The sequence below is a fragment of the Sinohyriopsis cumingii genome, chromosome 2 (genome assembly GCF_028554795.1).
Source record: "Sinohyriopsis cumingii isolate HCF-2022 chromosome 2, ASM2855479v2, whole genome shotgun sequence".
Taxonomy (NCBI): Eukaryota; Metazoa; Mollusca; class Bivalvia; order Unionida; family Unionidae; genus Sinohyriopsis; species Sinohyriopsis cumingii.
The window spans coordinates 19009386-19033114 of NC_142962.1; the positions used below are offsets into that span (position 1 = coordinate 19009386).

General features: G+C 35.1%; 1 protein-coding gene across 8 annotated transcripts in view; it reads right to left on the reverse strand.

Moving 5' to 3' along the window:
• Window positions 1-23729, reverse strand: part of LOC149804420 (ryanodine receptor-like) — a 538410-nt gene that overhangs the window by 23173 nt on the left and 491508 nt on the right. For all 8 annotated transcript variants that reach the window (XR_016415653.1, XR_016415652.1, XM_089940121.1 and 5 more), the window contains 7 exons: window positions 20620-20706; window positions 18660-18854; window positions 14962-15135; window positions 11832-11950; window positions 10684-10744; window positions 2848-2994; window positions 24-155 (listed from right to left, as the gene is read on the reverse strand). Coding sequence is in view for 6 of the 8 variants with exons in the window: in XM_089940121.1 (XP_089796247.1) it covers window positions 24-155; window positions 2848-2994; window positions 10684-10744; window positions 11832-11950; window positions 14962-15135; window positions 18660-18854; window positions 20620-20706 (915 nt within the window). In the remaining 2 variants the exon portion in view is untranslated. The remainder of the gene's footprint in view (window positions 1-23; window positions 156-2847; window positions 2995-10683; window positions 10745-11831; window positions 11951-14961; window positions 15136-18659; window positions 18855-20619; window positions 20707-23729) is intronic.

A 23729-nucleotide genomic window follows, 5' to 3' on the forward strand; every position in this document is an offset into this window, starting at 1 on the left:
TGGAATTTATTAGTCAGACTTACCGTGAGCATATCATGGCACTTGTAGTCAATGGACCCTTCCTCCTCTTTCACATAAAACTTGCGGAAGAAGTTGAAGGCAATCACAGTGTAGATATAGACCACAACACTCAGCAACATTACAGTTAACACCAGCTGGAAATAATAGTAACCACCATAAAATATTCTATAAAAAACAGATAATAAATACCTTTACTTTTAAATATCACATAAAAACATGCAGATTTAACATTTAAATGAAGACAACAAAAGAAAAGTGACAGTTATGAATGAAAACCTCTAAACTGAGAAAATAACAGGCAAATTCCAGAAACTGATCCTTCCCAGATTTTTGCTTTAAGAAGTGTGATACAGCTTTATGGGGAAAATGCTCAGTGACAATGGTGATATCGCACATGAGTTACGGTATTTTTGTAAAGGAACATATCAATGATGTGCAATAATGATAACTGAAATCATGTTAGATTTAAGCGATAAAAAACTGCATGAAAATTTGATCCAACATTCAGTGGTGATAACTCAGTTACACAGGACAAACAAATTCATTCAGTCTCATTCATATCATGCCATCTATTAAATTTGTTTAAAATCCAATAAAGAAGCCATTGTGCAGAATCCAAACTTGGGTGTGTCTGACAGTCAGGAATTACAACTCTGCTAAATGATGTAGAACGCTTATAACTGAACAAAGCTAGGTTTCAACCATATCAAATCTGGCTGAAAAACAATTAAAAGTGATCTAGTTACTACAAAGAAATGAAAGTGAATGGGACTGAAAACAAGGGGCTATAACTGTGTTATATAATGACAAAGAAGCTCATAATCAACCAGGGTCATATCAATATCAAGTAGTCTATCAAGTTTGGTTGAAATCCAGTTATGAAAAAGAGAGTTATGCAGAAATAGAAGTAGGTGGTCTCATAGGCGTTAGATGATGATGATATTGAATACTGACAATCATCTTCTCCAAGGCGTTGACATTTTCAAGATGCCAAAAGAAATATGGCTGAAATCCAGTAATAATTTTGAGTGGAAGGGTCAGACATTCAGGGGCTGTAACTCCACTAAACTATTAAGAAATTATAAAAATTTACAAGTTTACAATCAAACTAAACCAAAGTATCAAGAAAATCAAGCTGCATGCCAAATTTGAATTAAACCCAATAACACCCGAGGGAGTTATATGTGCAAAACAAAAGTGAATAGCTCTGAAAGTCAGAGGCTATAACTGATAAATAAAGCTGAAATGTTCAATGGAACTCATCCAAACTACATACCAAAATCTGTTGAAATCTAATTAATAAATCTGTTGAAATCTGAATAATAAATTATGTGAATCACTTTGTGGAACTGAAAGTGTGAGGGTTTACAAATCAGGGGCTATAACTCTGCTAAAAGATGATGCAGAAAGCTGACACTCAAAGTTAGCCACACACTAAATTTGGTTCAAATCCAACAATAATTAAGGCAGTTACTGTGGGGAAGTGATGTAGGTGAGATGGACAGATGAACAGATGGATGGACAGGCCCAATTTAATATTTCCAACTTTTTTTTGAAAATGCAGGCCAAAACTCAGAGACCAAGATATGCCAAAAGCCCGGGTAATAAATGGAGTCAACCAGGAAAGCATGGAAAAGACACAAATTTTGCTCAACTATGAGAATTATTCACATTTTCTCCAGTAATATCTGTATTACAAATATATATTTTTTTTATTGTGATCTGCTGGGAAATCTGTTTACAATGAACTCTGCATTTAGAGACTCTGCAGAATATATATATATATATATATAGAGAGAGAGAGAGAGAGAGAGAGAGAGAGAGAGAGAGAGAAAGACAGAGAGAGAGAGGAAAGGGTTCAGCATTGAAAGCCTGAAGAAAATAGCTGTTTATAAAATAGAGACATACTTCAGCATTTAAAAGTACGAACAAATAGTTGGCACTGACCTGTTTGCCATTGAGTGTGGCTCAATATAAGCTGATGATAACGTGTTTTCCATAGTTTGTGACTCAAAGTAAGCTGGTACTGACCTATTTGCCATTCTGTGTGACTCAATGTAAGCTGGTACCAGCATGTTTGTCATTGTGTGTGAATCGATGTAAGCTTGTAACAACCTGTTTGCCTTGTGTATGACTCAATGTAAGCTGGTACCCACCTGTTTGCCATTGTGAGTGACTCAATGTAAGCTTGTACCGACCTGTTTTCCATTGTGTGTGACTCGATGTAAGCTTGTACAGACCTGTCTGCCATTGTGAGTGACAGACTGTAAGCTGGTACCAACCTGTCTGCCACTGTGAGTGACTGACTAAGCTGGTACCAACTTGTTTGCCATTATGAGTGACTGGCTGTAAGCTGGAACCACCCTGCTTGCCATTGTGTGCAACTCGATGTAAGCTGGTACTGACCTGTTTGCCAATACGAGTGACTGACTGTAAGCTGGTACCACCCTGCTTGCCATTGTGAGTGACTGACTGTAAGCTGGTTCCAACTTGTTTGCCATTGTGAGTGACAGACTGTAAGCCGTTACTGACCTGTTTGCCATCATGAGTGACTGACTAAGCTGATACTGACCTGTGTGGCACTGTGAGTGACTATGTAAGCTGGTAGAGACTATTTTTCCATTGTGTAACTGACTGTAAGCTAGAACAGAACTGTTTGCCTGACTGTAACATGGTACAGACCTGTTTGCCTTTGTGTGTGACTGACCCTAAGCTGATACAGAACTGTTTGCCTGACTGTAACATGATACAGACCTGTTTGCCATTGTGTGTGACTGACCCTAAGCTGATACAGAACTGTTTGCCTGACTATAACATGATACAGACCTGTTTGCCATTGTGTGTGACTGACTGTAAGATTGTCCTCAGGGTCTTGAAGCCAATGGCCACATCCAGGAGGTGAGCAGCAAAGAAAAAGTAGTTGATGTTGCCCAGGATGGAGAAGATGAAATACCACAGGATATACAAGAAAGACTGAAATTAAAAATTCAAAACAATTATTAAGTTATGATTAATAATAATTAATAAATGATTCAAAATTTTAAAAAAAACCATTATGATTAAAAAATAAAATCTCTTACATTTTGCAACAATAACAAAGCCAATGTAAAAAAAAAATGAAATAAACAGTGTTATGTATATTTAATTTGTATCGTGTGCTGGCTTTTGTCCATGATTGTATGTACATTCAATTTTTATTGTTACTGACCTTCGTCCATAACTGAGGGTAAAAGTCTAGGCCTACATAACTTTTGATATAAAAACATATTACATAGCTAATTTTTGTCTTTGTAGATTTTAAGATAATTATTACTTGTAGGTATACATCTGGATTTGATTTCAGGATATTGGTTTTCCTCTTGGGAATTCCTGGTTTACCTGATATTTGCCTTGTTTTTTAGTTAAAAGTTTAGTAATAAACCTGATTTTGTTTATAACTTAAATGTTCTAGAAATGAACTTAAGACCCTCATCATGGTCCTCTTATTGTGTCTTAGGTTTTTATATTAAGGTTGTTTATATCAGAATTATTTATTCCTATCTTAACATCTTAAGTGGAATCAGTCTTTTTAGTTGTTTTCGGTTTTAATTTGAGACAATTTATTATTTAAACTTTAAACTTGAATTAAAAGGTACTTGTAAATACTTTCAGACTAAATCAATATTTTGAAACATGTCATATTTCCAGCATGCATCCAGTTGTAACAGCAGTATGCAAAACATGTTTGCAACGTTGCAATATTATTATCTAATTATGTAACTTAGCCTGTACAGATTCAGAGTGCCAAACAAAGTGCAAAAACTTTGTCATATTTCCAGCATGCATCGCTTCCTAAAGCCACCCTACAAGATGTGAATTTTACAGTTGGCATGACCTTTCAATTAAGAATGTTTATCTCAAGTTTGATACTTTGGGTAATGTTTGTACAAGTAGTATTTGATATTTGATATTAAATGCAATCTACTCACTGAATTAAATGGCAATTTTAACTTCAACTTAATTTTGCATCTCTTAAATTTTCCTGTTATTTAGATTATCAGGCATGTCACCTAAGATATAAGAGAATCTGCGTTAAGAAAATTGTAATATTTTTTTCATTACAGTAAAATATAAACTCCAAAACATCAGCAATATTAAGACACTGTTTTTTTATTCCTGTATGTGTGATACAGTTTGTCCCTGTAAAAATCCATGTAGGAAAAATACATCCTGTCTCTGTGCACTCAATGATATACACTGCTTCTTCATTTTAGCATACCATGAGAAGAAAAAAAAAACATTTATAAGATTGAGGCAGGTGTGGATCCCATTTTTATTTATTTTAGAAATGGCAAGAAAGTTTCTTATTTGTTTAACATTTAAATACTGCAATCAAAATTGATAAACGAAAGCTCTATATATCCCTCATTTGTATCATTTAAAATAGTGGTTAGTTAAATTCAAAATGATATTCACAAAGTTTTATAGGATATCATATGTTTTGTATTTTTTTAATAAATAACACAATACACATAAAAATATTACTCAGTGAAAATGCAAGGAAATGCCTACTGGTGCCAACACTGTAACAAACAATACTGATTAAAGAATTCCTGTCAAGAGAAATTTGTGTTTTAATTTTAAAAAATATACTTTGATTTCATTATTAATGTGACATGCCTTCTTCTATTCTGGTTTGAAATGAGCCAACTGACTGTCACAGCCATACTTTTACTTCCGTTAAAACCCAATTAAGTGCTTCCTCAGTGGCTAAACTAGATTTATTTTGACAACTGTTGAGAACTGCTTGCATTAGCAGACAGCTGTCTTAACCAATTATAATTCATGAAACATTCTGACATTTCAATAACATCCTTGTCAGGGTCTGCCTTATTTGTATATTACCATAAAATGCCTGTGAGTGCTTCTGTGAGATCCAAAATAAATGCCTACACATTAATTAAGCTGGATTAATCTGCATGGCTGTTTAACATCCTTGTCAGGGTCTGCCTTATTTGTATATTACCATAAAATGCCTGTGAGTGCTTCTGTGAGATTCAAAATAAATGCTTACACACTAATTAAGCTTAATTAATCTGCATGGCTGTTTAACATCCTTGTCAGGGTCTGCCTTATTTGTATATTACCATAAAATGCCTGTGAGTGCTTCTGTGAGATTCAAAATAAATGCTTACACACTAATTAAGCTGAATTAATCTGCATGGCTGTTTAACATCCATGTTAGGGTCAGCCTAATTTCTTGTTAAAATTACACACTGCAGTCAACTCATAAGATGTTGCTTGTACCTCATCTCTGGACAGTTCCTCAAGTTGTAATAAAATGCACAAATTGATCTCTTTTCTTTCTTGTCTGTAAAATTTTGTTATCTGAATTCAGTATTCTGGGACTATTCAACCGCTGCTTGCCGACATTTTAATTTATAAGCTCAATTGATGTAGCATTGTAAAGAGTCACTTCCATGTCCTATCAACAGGTAATATTTAAAACTGTTATTCTGATGAATTAACCAGTGCTTAATGTCAAATCCATCTGTAATAAATGTCCAAGTCTTGGTGATATAAGCTTATATACCAAATCTGATTGAAGGATGATCAGAATTATGGCTTCAGTCAATCACGCAACATCAGGTTATTAACAGGCATGGGTGTTCTTCAGAACTGACAATTGCATAAGCTTACTTACTAAATCCAATCAAAATCTAGCGGGCTCACAGGCAGGTGTTAATGGACTGACAACAGACAAATGATCATGAATGATGCTTAATGTATGAAAGGCCATACCATCTGCTCACTTAGCATTTTAAATTCAAAAGCTGCTTTTGTTTTGAGACTCTCTCATAACATCTTAAGTAGACATATGACGATACACTAAAAACAAGTATAATTATTGAATATCAAATAAACTGACATCTATCTCTTAACTGTTTTCTCAATGAATGAAAAGCTTTGTTTGCAAATATGGTTCATTATGGAAAAGCGAACTCCAAAGTTTGGAGTGAACATAAGTAGCACTCAGAGGTTTGATCAAGGATGAGTAGAAATTTCACTTTTACTTGCAATGAAATATTTTAGTAATATAACAATATTTGTAAAAAATCAAATTGCAAAGTTTGCAGTAGTTATTTCATGAATTAAATATCCCTATCTTTTTGTATAAAAGGAAATCTCCTTGTGTTGTGAATAAACAAAAACATTCAAATATATCCATATTTTCACATTCAAAAAGTAGTGATGTAATACACAATGTTTTTGAGGGAGTCTCAAAGCCTCTTGGAGTATTGTTTTAATGTGATTTCAAATTTTGTTCATTTTGAAAATAAAGGTAATTTATGCAGAAAACTGATCAACTTCATTAGAAAAAAGCTCTTTACTGACATTTATTCCTTATATGAATAAAAAATGAATACGAAACAACTGAACATCTCCTCATTATCAATGTCCAGCCAAGATGGCATCCCCTTCTTAAATTTTCAGAGGTCATTTGGTAACTAGTTTGCTTAAACTGCAGTCTATGTTTTTGGAGCCTGTCATGTTTAGGTTATCCAGGGAGATGTGTACTAGAATGGCTTTAAATCTGTGTCAATTTGAACAGAATATGAACCCATGTTAGTATCAAGTTTATGTCAGAAGTCTTGTGACATGTTCTGAATTTACATGTAGGCAAAATTGGCAAAAGTAATTGGTAATTAACATATGATACATGTTATGCAACGTTGAAATTGTTAAGGTTAGACAAAGCACACACATTCTCAAGGCAAAAATCTACATGAACAGGGAGGAGTAAGTAGTAAAGTGTTCCTTGGCTCAGCAGATTTTTAAGAGGTCAAGTCAAGAGGATGATTGGTTTTCTTTAACTCTGCTTACATGTATTTTTTGTTGTTGCCTAACAACTACTTTCAATGTGTGTGTGCTTTGCATTTTTTACATAGCTTTAAAAAAAAAATTTCGGTCATGTTGCTATGATGTCTGCAGTGTGGCAGTTTATAGTGATGTCTAGCACTGCAGCATCATGCTGCAGATATGTAGCATCATGTCCCACCTAGTCACATTATCCTTATACCAGTCCTAACACTAATTTCTAAATGCTGAGTGCCAAGCAGGCAGCTGCTAGAACCATTTCTTATAGGTCTTTGGTATGACTTGGCCAGGGTATGAACCCACAACCTCCCCCCATCCGAGGTGGATGCTCTAACCACTAGGCCACCGGAGTGGTTACTTTCAATGTAGTCTGACCATGGACTGTATATCTAATGCAGTGGCTAACAAGGAGACCCTGATCATGGGATTCTGCATTAAAAACTTTAACAACAATAGGCAGATTTCTATTTAGCAAGGTTTGTTAGTAAAATTCACCAAAAGGCAAGGTGGGGTGGACAAACGTTACTGTTGATGATAATGCTTAACATGGTGTTCTAAGTGCAAACTAGCAAATAATAAGCAACAGTTTACCAAAAATACATTTTCATTAACTTTGCATATCAAAATGGAAATGGGGGATGATAAGCTTTATTATTATTCTCTAACATTTACAAAGATAATGCAATTTATCAGCACAGCTTTTATGCTAGACTGGTCTTGTTATCTTCTACTTAAGATACCAACATGGAGAGTAATAAGAGTATCAAGTTTACATGACCAATCTGATTACCTGAATGCTTGGATTGACTAAACAAATGTTTAGGACAAACACTGAACTGACTGAAGAGCTCCACAGCATCTTAAAGTTCTGGTAAAAACTCAATAAATATAAACCACGATCAGTTTAATTATGACTCAATTACATATTGTTTCTGTCCTCAAGTGGTGGATGAACATTCCTTGTTTTTCCCCTGACCATGATCAACATCTGCAAAAATTAAAAATTCCCACTTGGGAACAAACACATTTTTTCTTCCAATGTTTTCCTGATTTCCTGGTAGCATGTAAACTTTGTATATCACAAAGAGAGTAACACACTGCATATTGTTGATTCACAGGAAGTTGTTTTCTGAAAGCATTTGCTTGCATTTTATTGTGGACTGAACTAAAATAAGATGAAACTTGGTAGGCAGTGTCTTTTTTCATTCACTGATGTACACATAAATATCATTAATTTCCTGTTTAACTTGAGGCTTAGCCTGCTATACAAATAAATATGACTTACGTCCTGTTTAACCTGAGGGGTAGCCCACTACACACATAAATATGATTAATTTCAAGTTCAACTTATGGGGCCTGAAATCATAGGCTCAGTATTTGTTGCTTTGATTTTTCATTCATTTGTTTTAAGACACTTAATGAGATGTTTTTGCATGCTTTGGGGCAGCAAAAACTTATTTTTTGTTCTCAACAAATGGCAAATATGGTACATCCATTTCTATGAAATGTGCTTTAATCGGCTTCTGCACTCCAGAAATAGATCCCGTCTCCAAGATATTCTGGGGGCCCCAAGTGGCCAAGTGGTCTAAAGCGCTATCCATTATAGATCACTGCCATCTCACCTCTGCGTGGGTTTGAGTCTTGGATTCGGCCAATGTGGGTATGTGAGAAAGCTTGACAGTAGCTTCTTGAGGGTTGGTGGTTCTTTCCAGGGATTTCCCGGGTTCTTTCTCTGCCATTAATACTGGCCACCATGTATAGCCTATTGTGTGCTGAAAAATGGCGTCAAACCCGGCAACAACAAGATATTCTGTTGTAACATGTGCTATGTATATTTAATCTGTATTTGTTATTTTTGGTTATCCATGATTATATGTTATGTATAATTATATTTTGGACTTGACCTTGTCCAAAATGAAGTTCACTATGTACCTGACCACTAACTTTTACTTTCAAAATAAATAATACATAGTTAATATTTCTCTATAAGTGTGGGTTAAATATTAGGATCATTATCAATGGAAGTCAGCATATTTGGGTCTGAGTCTCGGACAACGGAATTCCCCCATGATCAACCTGGTCTACCTGACATTTCCCATGTTTTTTATTATAATTTTAGTGACAGATTTTATTTTAATGACAATTCTGAATTTTCTTGAAATGAACTTTGACCATCAGCCTGGTTCTACGTTTGTGTCTTAGCTTTTAAATAATGTTGTTTACTTGAGAAATTGCTCATTCTTGCATTAAAATCTTCAGCATTATTATTCACTGGAAATACAAAGTGTTCATATACTCTAGGACTGGAACATTAATTTGTAATTATAGTGATTTCAGACAAGAACATTTTGGGATTACATTATTGTGGTACATCAGAAGACTGTTAGCACATCACCACACTACAGGACACTGGCACATTAACATATTCAAGACTACAAGCACACTGACCACTGAGTTGTAACACATGCATGCACATTATCTGTAACATGCATGAAGTCTACATTACAGTAATAGATCATGTCTCCTTGATATTCTATGTGTAACATGCATGAAGTCTACATTAGGGTGATAGATCCTGTCTCCTAGATATTCTATTTGTAACATGTATGAAGTCTACTTACATTATCTGTAACATACATAAAGTCTACATTACAGTGATAGATCCTGTCTCCTAGATATTCTATGTGTAACATACATTAAGTCTACATCAGGGTGATAGATCATGTCTCCTAGATATTCTATTTGTAACATGCATGAAGTCTACATCAGGGTGATAGATCCTGTCTCCTAGATATTCTATTTGTAACATGCATGAAGTCTAATTACATTATCTATAACATACAAAAAGTCTACATTACAGTAATAGATACTGTCTCCTTGATATCCTATGTGCAACATGCATGAAGTCTACATTACAGTGATAGCTCCTGTCTCCTAGATATTCTATGTGTAACATGCATGCAGTCTACTTACATTATCTGTAACATACAAAAAGTCTACATTACAGTGATAGATACTGTCTCCTTGATATCCTATGTGTAACATGCATGAAGTCTACATTACAGTGATAGCTCCTGTCTCCTAGATATTCTATGTGTAACATGCATAAAGTCTACTTACATTATCTGTAACATACATAAAGTCTACAGTACAGTAATATATACTGTCTCCTTGATATTCTGTGAAACATGAATTAAGTCTACATTACAGTAATATATACTGTCTCCTAGATATTCTATGTGTAACATGCATGAAGTCTACTTACATTATCTGTAACATACATAAAGTCTACATTACAGTATACATTACAGTAATAGATACTGTCTCCTTGATATTCTGTGTAACATGCATGAAGTCTACTTACATTATCTGTAACATACATAAAGTCTACATTACAGTAATATATACTGTCTCCTTGATATTCTGTGTAACATGAATGAAGTCTACATTACAGTAATAGATCCTGTCTCCTAGATATTCTGTGTAACATGAGTGAAGTCTTCTTACATTATCTGTAACATACATAAAGTCTACATTACAGTAATAGATCCTGTCTCCTTGATATTCTGTGTAACATGAGTGAAGTCTACTTAAATTATCTGTAACATGCATGACGTCTACTCATATTATCTATAACATGGAAGAGGTCTACGTTATAGTGATAGATCCTTTCTCCTGGATGTTCTTTCTGTAATATGCTTGAATTCTACTCAAGATTATCCGTAACAAGCAATAATTCTAAACTACAGTAATAAATCCTGTCTCTAAGATGTTATATCTGTAACATGTATGAATACTACTCACATTATCTGTAAAGATAACTCCCCATTTCCAAATCTGATACTGCCAGTCTGTGTTGCACAGTCTGCAAACAAGAAAATTGTACATATGTACATCTGAATCCAATTTAAAACATTTCATGTCTCAGTCTTAATTGATTATTTAAAAAAAATAAAAAAGAATTATATGCACATTAAAATAAAATATTAAATTTGAATCTGAAATCTCCTACACGTTTTACTGTACAGCTTTCCATATAACACTTACCCTAGCCATAATCTTTCTTATAATCTTTCTTACCCTAGCCATAATCTTTCTAAGCCTAACCATAATCTTTCTTACAGTAGCCATAATCTATCTTACCATAGTCATAATTTTTCTTACCCCAGCCATCACATTTCTTACCATAGCCATAATTTTTTTTACCCTAGCCATAATCTTTCTTACCCTAGCCATTATCTTTCTTACCATATCCACAATCATTCTTGTCTAGAAATAATCTTTCTCACCCTAGCCATTATCTTTCTAAGTTCTAGACATAATCTTTCTAAGCCTAACCATAATCTTTCTTACCCTAGCCATAATATTTCTTACCCTGGCCATAATCTTTCTCACCATAGCTATAATCTTTCTTACCCTAGCCATCATCTTTCTTACCCTAGTCATAATCCTTCTTACTAAGCCATGATATTTCTTACCCTAGTCATAATCTTTCTTTTCTAGCCATAATCTTTCTTACCATATCCACAATCTTTCTTGTCTAGAAATAATCTTTCTTACCCTAGCAATAGTCTTTCTTATAATCTTTCTTACCCTAGCCATAGTCTTTCTTATAATCTTACCCTAGCCATAATCTTTCATAATCTTTCTTACCCTAGCCATGATCTTTTTTATCCTAGCCTTAATCTTTCTTACCCTAGCCATGATCTTTCTTACTCTAGCCATAATCTTTCTTACCCTAGCCATAATCTTTCTTACCTGGCCATAATCCTTCTTACTAAGCCATAATCTTTCTTGCCCTAGCCATAATCTTTTTTACCCTAGCCATAATCTTTCTTACCTAGCCATAATCTTTCTTATCTGGCCATAGCCTTTCTGGTCACAACAAAAAAGAAGTCCCTAAAATATAAGATGCAGTATCAGAGAAGCCTATTTAAAGAGAGGTAACTTACAAAGATGTTATAAATCCAGCAGATTCCTCCTTGTCCAAAACAACTGAGTCTCCTTTATCCATGCCCAGAAGAATACTCATCTCCTCAAACTCAAACTGCTCACTGTAACGTGTCCGCACCTATATTTAAAAGTATGAAAATAAATATTATTTACTTATATCTTAGCCTTTAAGTAAAGAAGTAGCCTATATTCTATATGAATTTCTAATATGAAATATTTAATTTGGTTTAGTGAGCTGCCGTTAAATCTTTTTTCTGACTTCAAATTTCCCTTGTTCTCATAAATTAAATTCCTCATTTCATGAGAATGGTCTAGAGTACTAGATCAAAATTAGTCGTGTTGATGTGTTACTGTCTTTTATTGTTCAAAATGGTCTGAAAACACAAAGCATTTAGAGATCATTTCAAAAGTTAAATGCATACTCTGGCTGATATAGTTTCTGAAATTTCAATCTGACAGATAAAATAATAATAATAATAATAATGAGGACTTTGTATAGCACCTAATCTTTAGAAGCTCTAAGCGCTTTACAACATTAGACAGTACCTATAAGATAAAAAACATATAATAATATTATTACAAAAACAAACACCATGAAATTGGAAAAACATTAAAAAATAAAAAACATGCTGAGAATATTTCAGGTAGGAAACATTATTAGGTCTTTAAGTTTGTTGTTGCAGTCGAAATAAGTGAGTTCTGAGAGCCCTCTTGAATGTGATCACTGTGTCTTTGTGTCTAAGTTCAGTGGGCAATTCATTCCACGTTGCTGGGCCCTGGTATGCAAAAGAACGCGGTCCATGTGACTTTGTTTTCATAGTGGGAATAATGAGCATACGACTGTCAGAAGAGGAGCGTAAGTATCTTGCTGGTGTGTACACATGGGTGAGATCGGATAGGTATGTTGGACTAGAGTCCGACAGTGAAACGTAGCACAGAGAACAAATTTTGTGTTTGATTCTGGATCGAATGGATAGCCAGTGTAGGGTACAGATCAGCGGGGAGGTGTGCTCTGATCGTGGTACTCTAAGTATGATCCAAGCAGCTGTGTTTTTAACTTTTTGAAGTTTCTGGAGTAGATATTGAGATGAACCAGACAGAATTGAGTTACAATAGTCCAGTCTTGAAAGTACTAATGAACACACAAGTGTTTTAGTGGCATCAACTGAAAGATATTTGTGAATTGAGCTGATGCGTCTCAGCTCAAGATATGCAGCCTTGAATATGTTCATGACATGTTGGTGCAATGTGAGAGTACTATCCAGAGTAACACCTAGGTTTCGTACTGATTGTGTGAATTTAATGTTGGCATTGCTGATATTTATTGTTTGACATAAAGGATGTGAATGAGAAAGTCTTTGTGTTGTGATCAGAATGGCCTCAGTTTTATCATCATTCATCTGCAGCTTGTTACATGTCATCCATGATTTCACATCAGAAATGCACCTCTCTACACCTTGGATGGTAGCATCAACTACAGTTGGGTGGCTAAATTTGTATATTTGGTTGTCGTCAGCATACAACTGTTGAGACATTGGATGATGATCTATGACACTTGAGAGCAACTGAGTGTACAGAATGAAGAGAGCAGGTTCAAGAACAGACCACTGTGGAACACCGCAACATAGATCAACTGGGCTGGAGTGTATTCCATTTGCAGATATAATTTGTGTTCTGTTGACCAAGTAGGATTTGAACCACAACAAGGCTGTATCATGAATGCCAAATACATGCTGGAGACGGTGAAGTAATATATCATGGTCTATTGTGTCAAATGCTGCAGACAAATCAAGGAGAGTGAGGACTGTAATCTTTCCCGCTATCCAACGCAGAGAGAATGTCATTAACTACTTTTAGAAGATAAGTTTCTGTACTGTGGCAAGGCCGATATGCAGATTGTACATTGCTAAAAAGATTGTTTAAATTTAGATGAGATACAAGCTGGGATAGAACAACCTTTTCTAAGATTTTTGATATGAATGGGAGATTAGAAACTGAGCAGTAGTTCTTTAAATCATTATGGTCTAGTGTTGGTTTCTTCAGCAGAGGCTTTACATTGGCAGTTTTGAAAAATGATGGGAATTCCCTGGATGAGAGAGAGGTATCAATAACATCAGTTAGTGAAGGCATTCAAACATGAACTTATTTTATGAACTCTTGCATTCAGTGAAATGTTCTCATTGCTGTTGACATCATCAAACCATGTAGCTTGATGTTCTCATGGCTACTGGCATCATCAAACCATACAGCTAGATGTTTTCATAGTTACTGGCATCATCAAACCATATAGCTAATGGCATCATCAAACTATAAAGCAAGATGCTCTCATAGCTTTGGCATCATCAAACCATACAGCTAGATGTTCTCATAGCTTTGGCATCATTAAACCATACAGCTAGATGTTCTCATAGCTACTGGCATCATCAAACCTTACAGCTAAATGTTCTCATGGCTACTGGCATCATTAAACCATACAGCTAAATGTTCTCATAGCTACTGGCATCATCAAACCTTACAGCTAAATGTTCTCATGGCTACTGGCATCATCAAACCATACAGCTAGATGTTCTCATAGCTACTGGCATCATCAAACCTTACAGCTAAATGTTCTCATGGCTACTGGCATCATTAAACCAGACAGCTAGATGTTCTCATAGCTACTGGCATCATCAAACCTTACAGCTAAATGTTCTCATGGCTACTGGCATCATCAAACCTTACAGCTAAATGTTCTCATGGCTACTGGCATCATCAAACCATACAGCTAGATGTTCTCATAGCTACTGGCATCATCAAACCTTAGAATTAGATGTTCTCATAGCTACTGGCATCATCAAACCATGCAGCTAAATGTTGCCATAGCTAATGGCATTGTCAAACCATACATTTAGATGTTGCAAGAGTTATTGGCATCATCAAACTATAAAGCAAGATCTTCTTATAGCCATTGGCATAATCAAACTGTAAAGCAACATGTCCTCATAGCTAATGGCATCATCAAACTGTACAGTTAGAGCATTATTGTTCTTTTTACAAGGAAAGATTTCTCACAAACTCAATACATCTCAATTATGAACAAAAAAATTGTAATTCATTTGACTTCTTTCCTTCTCGTTTAATGCTCTTTACCTTTTTCTTAACAAACTTGTCCCAGTAGCTATCAGGGAAGGACCGTGTGCTGATGACTAACTTGTCCCAATGTGCTCTGATGTCATCTTCACCTGGCTGCTCTGAAATCCACAACCCTTCAAACTCTAGTTTCCTGGCAATCTCTTTTTCTCTCTTAAATATCACCAAGGGTACCTGAGGAGTAAATTGATAACGAGGTGATTGTCTTTCTATACTGGGTCAACTGGCCACCATTTGTTTTTGAAATAGTAAGAAGTACACCTGTCCTTGCTATAATGAACAATTCATATCCCAATAATGTATGAATATCTAATGATGTCATTTTAATAAAAATATAAGACCTTTAATATAATCTTTCATACTCAATGGTGAGTGATAGGGAAATTCCAACTGAGGACCAACACCTGGAGCAGGAATGAGACTTTGTGGAGTTCCTATTCATATATTTTGATACAAAAGGTGGACTTTCCCTGTATCACACCACTGATATAATACATTTTTTTATTTATTGCTCAACAGAAAAGAGCAGTGGAAAAACACAGCATATCATTGGAGGAGTTGTGATAAGATTTTCAAAATGGACACTGTGGCAGCCAGTATGGGTTTCAGATCAGCACATTGTTTTATTTAAGACTAACCAGACTTCATAAGAAGCCTAACACTGAAAATGCCATGTTGATATAACTTTCTGTTCAGGCAGAAAAACAATAAGAAAAACTTTCCAAGATGGTTGCTGTGGTGATCATATTGGATGTCAGATTGGCACCATTTTCATTAAGAACCAATTAGACCATACAAAATCTTTAATTGAAAAAAGATTGTTCTAGTAAATTATGTTTCTCTGAGAACATTTCACTGATCACATTAACATTAGGGTTATAATCCTGCTATCTCCCAAATCCAGCACTACCAAAACACTGCAATTCATTTTATCTGCCCATATAGACAAGCATGGAAACACTATTACTGAATTCATTTTAAATACACTGTATAAAACAAATTAGGTATTTTTTAGCAACATTTAATGATCTTAACCTGATAATTTTCTGAGTTTCAGTTAAGATCAAATTCATGATGCTGTATGGAATAAACTATATTGTCGTAGTGTTGACATGTGATAATGTCTTTTATGAATGCAACTTCTGTAAAGGTCAGAAATGCATTCATTCAATTTCCTTACTATAAAGTATTGTCTACAAAATAATTTTCTCCATCTATGCTAGCGATAAACCATGCATTGATGAGACTGGTTGATTAGCATTTGTACTGGTAAAATTTGGCCTTGTACCAACTCTTTCCATCCTTGCTAGTACGAGGAACCGGTAGTATCAGAAATGCCAGATCATTTCTTGTAAAATTTCTCTGAGATGGACATTAAAAGTTGCATTTCATCAAATTATGCAGGTCCACGTTACTTTGGACCGAAACTTATGCCCAACATAATGGGGTTATCGACTTAACTAGGTTGAGATAAGCATGGAAAAATTAGCATAACAAAGAAGGATCTTTTTGGGACCGGACCAAAATGCTTGACATACATGGGTTCTCAAGATAACCTAGGACAAGATAAGTGGGTCTGACTGTATATGAAACTGTTATAAATTAATACAATTTGTCTGATAAATAAAAAACATTTAATTATCCTATTTTCTTATCTCTTCTACATTTATTTCGAATATTATGATTTCATCTGATTATGTGCCAACTATATTAACATTAACTTCTGTTTTTGCTCTAGTGTGTTATGGTCAGTTTAAGCCTTATTGCATTAAAATTGTCAAAAGTCACCAGTAAAAAAGTGACATTTCCTGACTTGAAAATTAAAATACTTATTGCATTGAAATGCGGTACTAGTATTAAGACAATAAAACTATCGTTTGATTAATCGCTTGCATTTACAGTGGAAATGTTTACATTGTGGCATCAAGACATGTACATTGAAAATATTAATTTGCTAAGAATGAATTACATCTCTTGGTTTGAAATCATAGGCACCACTACGCTGAACTTTAATAATGTCTCAAAAACATGATAAAGAAGTTTCAGAAATGATGCTTTGAAAATAATTGCAAAAGTAATGCAGAGGTAGTTTGCTTTGATGTAACCAACATCCTGTAAATAAGTACTGGTTTAATCATGCAAATATTACACAACAGAAGGCCATAAAAAGATTAATGTTGTAGAACAAAGGGGAATTGTCACTGACATTGGACAAAATTCCCTCTCTACACAAGCCATTTTCTGGGTTTAAACAATTGGCTTGGATTTCTGTTGGAAATGAATGACAAATCCACCAATTATAATCAAGCCACAGAAACAATTAGCTTTGCCAAAATCAAAAGTGGAACAAAAACACAAAACTAAAATGAATTGATGAAGATCTAGTTAGTCTATAACCAAAATGTTTTAAACAGTAACATGAATATATGCCAGTTATGTGCCTAAAATATTTATAAATATTCATTAACATGTGTCTTTTCACAAAGATTACACCACTTTGACGGTTCACTTATATCACTGAAAATGGTAAATTTTTAGTGCATAAAACAAATAAAACAACAATGGATGTATAGCTAAAATGCAATCATGAATAATGAGATTTGGTAAAAAACAATGAATACATCAAAATCTGCATATAATATTTTTTTAATATGCACAGTGTAAGTATTGTACTCTCTAATACATGTCTCAAGGTAAAGTCAAAATGGCATGTGAACAATAATCTTTACTTTATTTAATGTTGGAGGAGTCAGATTAAATGCACATGCAAAATAAATATTGTAAAATCAGCCACTGTAGTTTATTGCAGTTTACTAACATGGTAATTGAACAAGAGCTGATCACTGCTTTGTGACATATTGACATATGGTGATCATGCAAATTTTGTATTGGAATTTTTGTGTCTACAAGTGTCTATAAGTGTTGGGACACCAAAAATATTATATATTTTTACGTGCATACAAGTCTTGGGACAAAAAATATATTAATTTTTTTCCTGTCCAAAATACTTAGCTATCACAGTATATAATAAATACATCTCTGTGTTTGAATGGGCAAATATAAAATCATTTTGTACTCCTAAATGTATGTAGATCTGTCCAGAAAAAATAATATTTCCCCCAAAATGTTGTTATCTATAAGTATGTAACACATGCTCAACTAACTGTATTTGTGACAAGCTAATCTTTCTAGCAAAGCTAAATTGACTGTATTCACAAACACTGTATGCTACTAATGTGGTAAATTGACTGTATTCACAAACACTGTATGCTACTAATGTGGTAAATTGACTGTATTCACAAACACTGTATGCTACTAACGTGGTAAATTGACTGTATTCACAAACACTGTATGCTACTAACGTGGTAAATTGACTGTATTCACAAACACTGTATGCTACTAACGTGGTAAATTGACTGTATTCACAAACACTGTATGCTACTAACGTGGTAAATTGACTGTATTCACAAACACTGTATGCTACTAACGTGGTAAATTGACTATTCACAAACACTGTATGCTACTAACGTGGTAAATTGACTGTATTCACAAACACTGTATGCTACTAACGTGGTAAATTGACTGTATTCACAAACACTGTATGCTACTAACATGGTAAATTGACTGTATTGATGACAATTGTATGATGTCAAAAAATTATGACTGACAGTACATAATAAAATACAGTAATGTCTTACTTTGAGACAGTAGTAGGCCACCAGCATCGAGAAGGCAACAAATGAGTGTAGTAGTGCCAGACATCGGAGAACAGGTTCCATATAGTATAGATCATCCATAATTTCTACCCTCTCCAACCCATCCTCCTCCTCCTCTGTACCATTAACAGCATCACTTGCTTCATCATCTCCTAGTTCACCTGTTACCTTGGCAACCTTCAATATAAAAATATATACACATCTGAATAATGGATTATGTTTATTGAAATGTGAACACCTATAAACCTAAACCTCAGGAAGAGCAACATTTTGTGCATGGCTGATTCTGTCAAATTATCCATGCATCTTGTCTTATTGTAAGAAAATACATTAACCTTCATCTTTAGCAAGCCACCTTACATCTTTGCTAGCCAAGGTTTCTACATGTTAACGCTGCCTATACCTTGGCTGACTGAGCAGATATTTTAGTGCTTTTTCCTCCCTTAGTATGTAATACCAACTAATCAATAATGTGTAACAGCGGTGCATTGTACATCAGCCAAAAATGATGGTGGCAATTGACTTCAAAAGGATATTTTATAATTTTAAACTCATAAGTATGATTATATACCAGAGAGAAGCCATTACTGGTGTATTTGAGTGAAAGATATTTGTATAAACACGAACCAGCAGTGGAAATACAGCTTATTTACAAGTCCATTCAAATTATGTGCTTCCTTGTCTCGATCAAGTAGAAACAGTGTTAAAGTCTGAACAACTTAATTTTGATTGGATGCAGTGGCTTGCCGATGAATTTCACAGACTAAAAGCTCAGAAATATCTGCTCAATCCACCAAGGTGTAGATATGACTAACATAACAGAACCTTGGCTAGTGAAGATTGCTGCCTTGAACCCAAAAAACTTACCTGATATTATTTAGAAGTGTGATAATTGTTTTAGGAAATTATTAAGATTTAAGATATTGTTTATCAAAGAATATAAGAAAATGATTTTTTCAATAAACTGCCTTAATTAACAATGTGAATCTTTTTGGCTTTGGAGTACATTCTAAGGTTTCTCATTTCACATTTTTAAAGTGTGTGATGATAGAATGGTGAATTTGACATGTTCTCATATTTAATAAGCACCTAAATGAGATAAATTTAGGTCTGTATTATTGGGACCAGAAGATTAGTTAACCCTTTTCATATGCATTGAGGGCCCCCGAGTGGTCTAAAGCACTCTTCGTTACAGATCACTGCCATCTCACCTCTGTCTGCATGGGTTCGAGTCTCAGATTCAGCCAATGTGGGTATGTGAGAAAGCTTGCCAGTAGCTTCTTGTGGGTTGGTGGTTTTTTCTGGGGTTTTCCTGGGTTCTTCCTCCACCATTAATACTGGCCGCCATGTATAGCCTATCGTGTGCTGAAAAATGGTGTTAAAACCTAGAACAACAACATCATATGCATTGCTTTAGCAAGGGGGATATAGTGATGCACTCATCTTGCCTTTCCAACTGTCTGTCTCACTGTTACAGCATCTCCCCCAAAATACTGGGTAGAAATTCACCAAACCTGGTACACAGATTGGCCATGTGGTGACCATCTGCAAGAGGTGTACAATTTTTGAACCCTTTCCCCAAGGTCCTTAGAAGGGGTCAAAGGTCAAATAAAGAAAAATGATAAAATTAAAATGGCATTTTTTATTACTGTTCTACCAAAATTTGCTCATGCAATTACACATCATATAGGTAACAGAATTTGGGCTTACAGCATCTGATCATGGTTCCAAAAGGGGATGTAACTCTAGTCTTAATAAGATGTGTGATAACAAACCATGGAAGTAACTCTAGTTTTCCATGATTTTAAGTGAAAATTAAAGATCCTCTTTTGACTGTACTCTATGTCACTGCATATCTGGGTTAACAGGTCTGAAAATAACTCATACAGGATATATTATGTCAATAATGCAGATCAGTAGAATTTCCTGTGAGCATGCTTACCTTGTAGAACAGGAGCATAAAGTTGATGATAAAAGCTAAGAACAGGGCCAGTAACTTGAAATTGTAGAAATTTCTGGCAAACAAACTCTGGAAAAGAAAACAGAGTGGAAATTAATATCACTTTGATATTTAAATATTAATGATAATTATATCTATTACAGAATTAAAAAACTGTATCCACCATTAAAACTCCAAGCTGAGGCATAGCAATAATCACCTATGATACCATCTTTTCCCTGCTCTCTGCCATGAAAACAAGATGCTTTAAAACAACTCATTACAACCATTCCAAAAAAGAACACTGCTTACCAACAGCAATAGTGTTTGGGATGTTTTACTGTTCTGTAACCAGACTATATCAAGTGTGACTACTTTAGCCCTGGCAACTTAATTGGGAGGTTTTACTGTTCTGTAACCAGACTATATCAAGTATGACCACTTTACCCTGGCAAATTGATTGGGATGTTTTACTGTTTTGTAACCAGACTATCTCCCAAGTATGACCACTTCAGCCCTGGCAACTTAATTGAAAGGTTTTACTGTTCTGTAACCAGACTATCTCCCAAGTATGACCACTTTAGCTCAGTCAGCTTCATTGGGAGGTTTTACTGTTCTGTAACCAGACTATCTCCCAAGTATAAATACTTTAGCTCCGTCAGCTTCATTGGGAGGTTTTACTGTTCTGTAACCAGACTATCTCCCAAGTATAAATACTTTAGCTCAGTCAGCTTCATTGGGAGGTTTTACTGTTCTGTAACCAGACTATCTCCCAAGTATAAATAATTTAGCTCAGTCAGCTTCATTGGGAGGTTTTACTGTTCTGTAACCAGACTATCTCCCAAGTATAAATACTTTAGCTCAGTCAGCTTCATTGGGAGGTTTTACTGTTCTGTAACCAGACTATCTCCCAAGTATGACCACTTTAGCAAAGGATTGGGAGATTTTATTGCTCTGTAAACAGACTATCTCCAAAGTATGACCACTTTAGACCAGTCCAATGGAAGTCTTCATTGACAGCTTTTACTACTCTGTAACCAGGCTACTCAATAAAATAAGATCACTTTTGCTCACTTCACTGAAACTCTTCATTGGGAGGTTTTACTGCTTCGTAACCACACTATTCTCATAAAGCCTGATCACTTTTGCTCAATCCAATGAAAGTCTTCATTATTCTTTAATTAGCTAAGAAACAATCTTACCTACCCAAAAAACAAAATGCAGTAAAACATCTCATTACAACCATCCTAGAAAAAAACCTGTTCATCAATATAAAACATGTATGGTCATTTCTGTTACTCTTTAAAATAGCAAAGTTATCTTCTGTAACCAGAGTATCTCCCAAGTAAGATCACTTAAGTTCAGTTCTGTGTAATCATAAAGTGAGACCACTTTTGTCCAGTGTACTGGAGTCTTCTTTAGTCTTTACTGCTCTGCAATCAAACTATCTCCCAAGTAAGACCACTTTAGCCAAGTTCACTGGTATTCTTCACTAGGAGGTTTAAACTGCTCTGTTACAACCACTGCATCACCACTTACTCCCATTTCAGGAAGTCTTCATCAGGTTTTTCTGCACTTTAATCTGACTACCTTGAAAACAAGACCACTTTGCCCAGTTCAGTGGAGTCTTCATTAGGCTTTACTGCTCAGTGATCAGGCACTCATCCAATACCACTTTTGCCCAATTTAGTGGAAGTCTTAATTAGGCTTTACTGATCTGTAATCTGACTCTCTTCAAAGACCACCTTTGCCCAGTCTAGTGGAAGTCTTAATTAGGCTTTACTGTTCTGTAATCTGACTCTCTTCCAAGTCCACTTTTGCCCAGTCTAGTGGAAGTCTTCATTAGGCTTTACTACCCTGTATCTCCTAACTAATACCACTATTGGCCAGTTCACTAAAGTTAACTTTTGCCTGTTCAACTGGATGTCCAATGGATGTCTTTACTAGGTTTTACTACCCTGTAATTAGATTATCTGCAAAGTAGTATCATTTTCTTCCAGTCCATTTGAAGTATTTAATGAGAATTTAACCCTGTAATCAGACCAAGAAAGACCACTTTGTGCCTAATCCTGTTAAAGTCATCACTGTGAGGTTCTACTGATCAACTAGACTGTCTCTCAAGTGTGTGTGTCTTTGTGTGTGTGTGTGTCTTTTCAGTCATATCAGAATGATGTCTGCAGCGTGGCAGTTCACAGTGATGTCTAACACTGGGGCATCATGCAGCAGACATGTAGCATCATGTCCCACCCAGACACATTATTCGGACACCATGCCGACCAGTCCCAACACTAACCAATTAATGCTGGGCGCCTTGCAAGGCATCTGTTAGTATTACTTTTATAAGTCTTTGGTATGATTCAGCTGGGGTTTGAACCTGTGACCTCCTGCATCCTAGGTAGATCACTAGGCCAGTGGTGCAGTAAGATCACTTTTGTCCAGTCGACTTTGCTGGGAGATTTTAATGTAATTCTTTGTAGATTTCTGTTATGAGATAATGTTTAAAAGAAAAGGGATCACAATTATTATACATGATTCAGGCCCATATATTTATTTCTGTACACTGGGAACTGTTACAGAAAGAGGAGAAATACATTTTGTTCATAAGGATTTGTCAAATCCCTTCATGACTTAAAATATTCCTAAATGTCTTGAATATCAGTATTCCATAATTAGCAATTATACGAAATCCATCTAGATATAAAGAGTGCTCTCAACCCATCTGCTTTAAAAGCCCTCCCCTTTGCAATCATTGTTGTTTAAACCCTCTCTCTGTTTTGCTCTAGATATCTAGAACTTCTCCCTCCAACTGTGTCATTTTGTATTTTAATCCTCTTACCACCTTTCTATATATCTCTTGAACTTCTCCTTCAGACTGTGTCATTATGTATTTATTTCACTTATTCTTATGTTTAATTAATATTGGATAAATATATCAATATGTTTATATCTGTTTCTACTTCAAAAGCTATCAAGTCATTAAGTCCTTTACTTGCTAAAGTGCCCCTACTGCTGAAGGTGCCCTTATTGCCCTCCCCTTCCTGGCTGGAGTAATGAAATAAAATTGCCCTGCTGGCCATTTAATTTATTTGGTTGATGGTCATGATTTCTTTTTC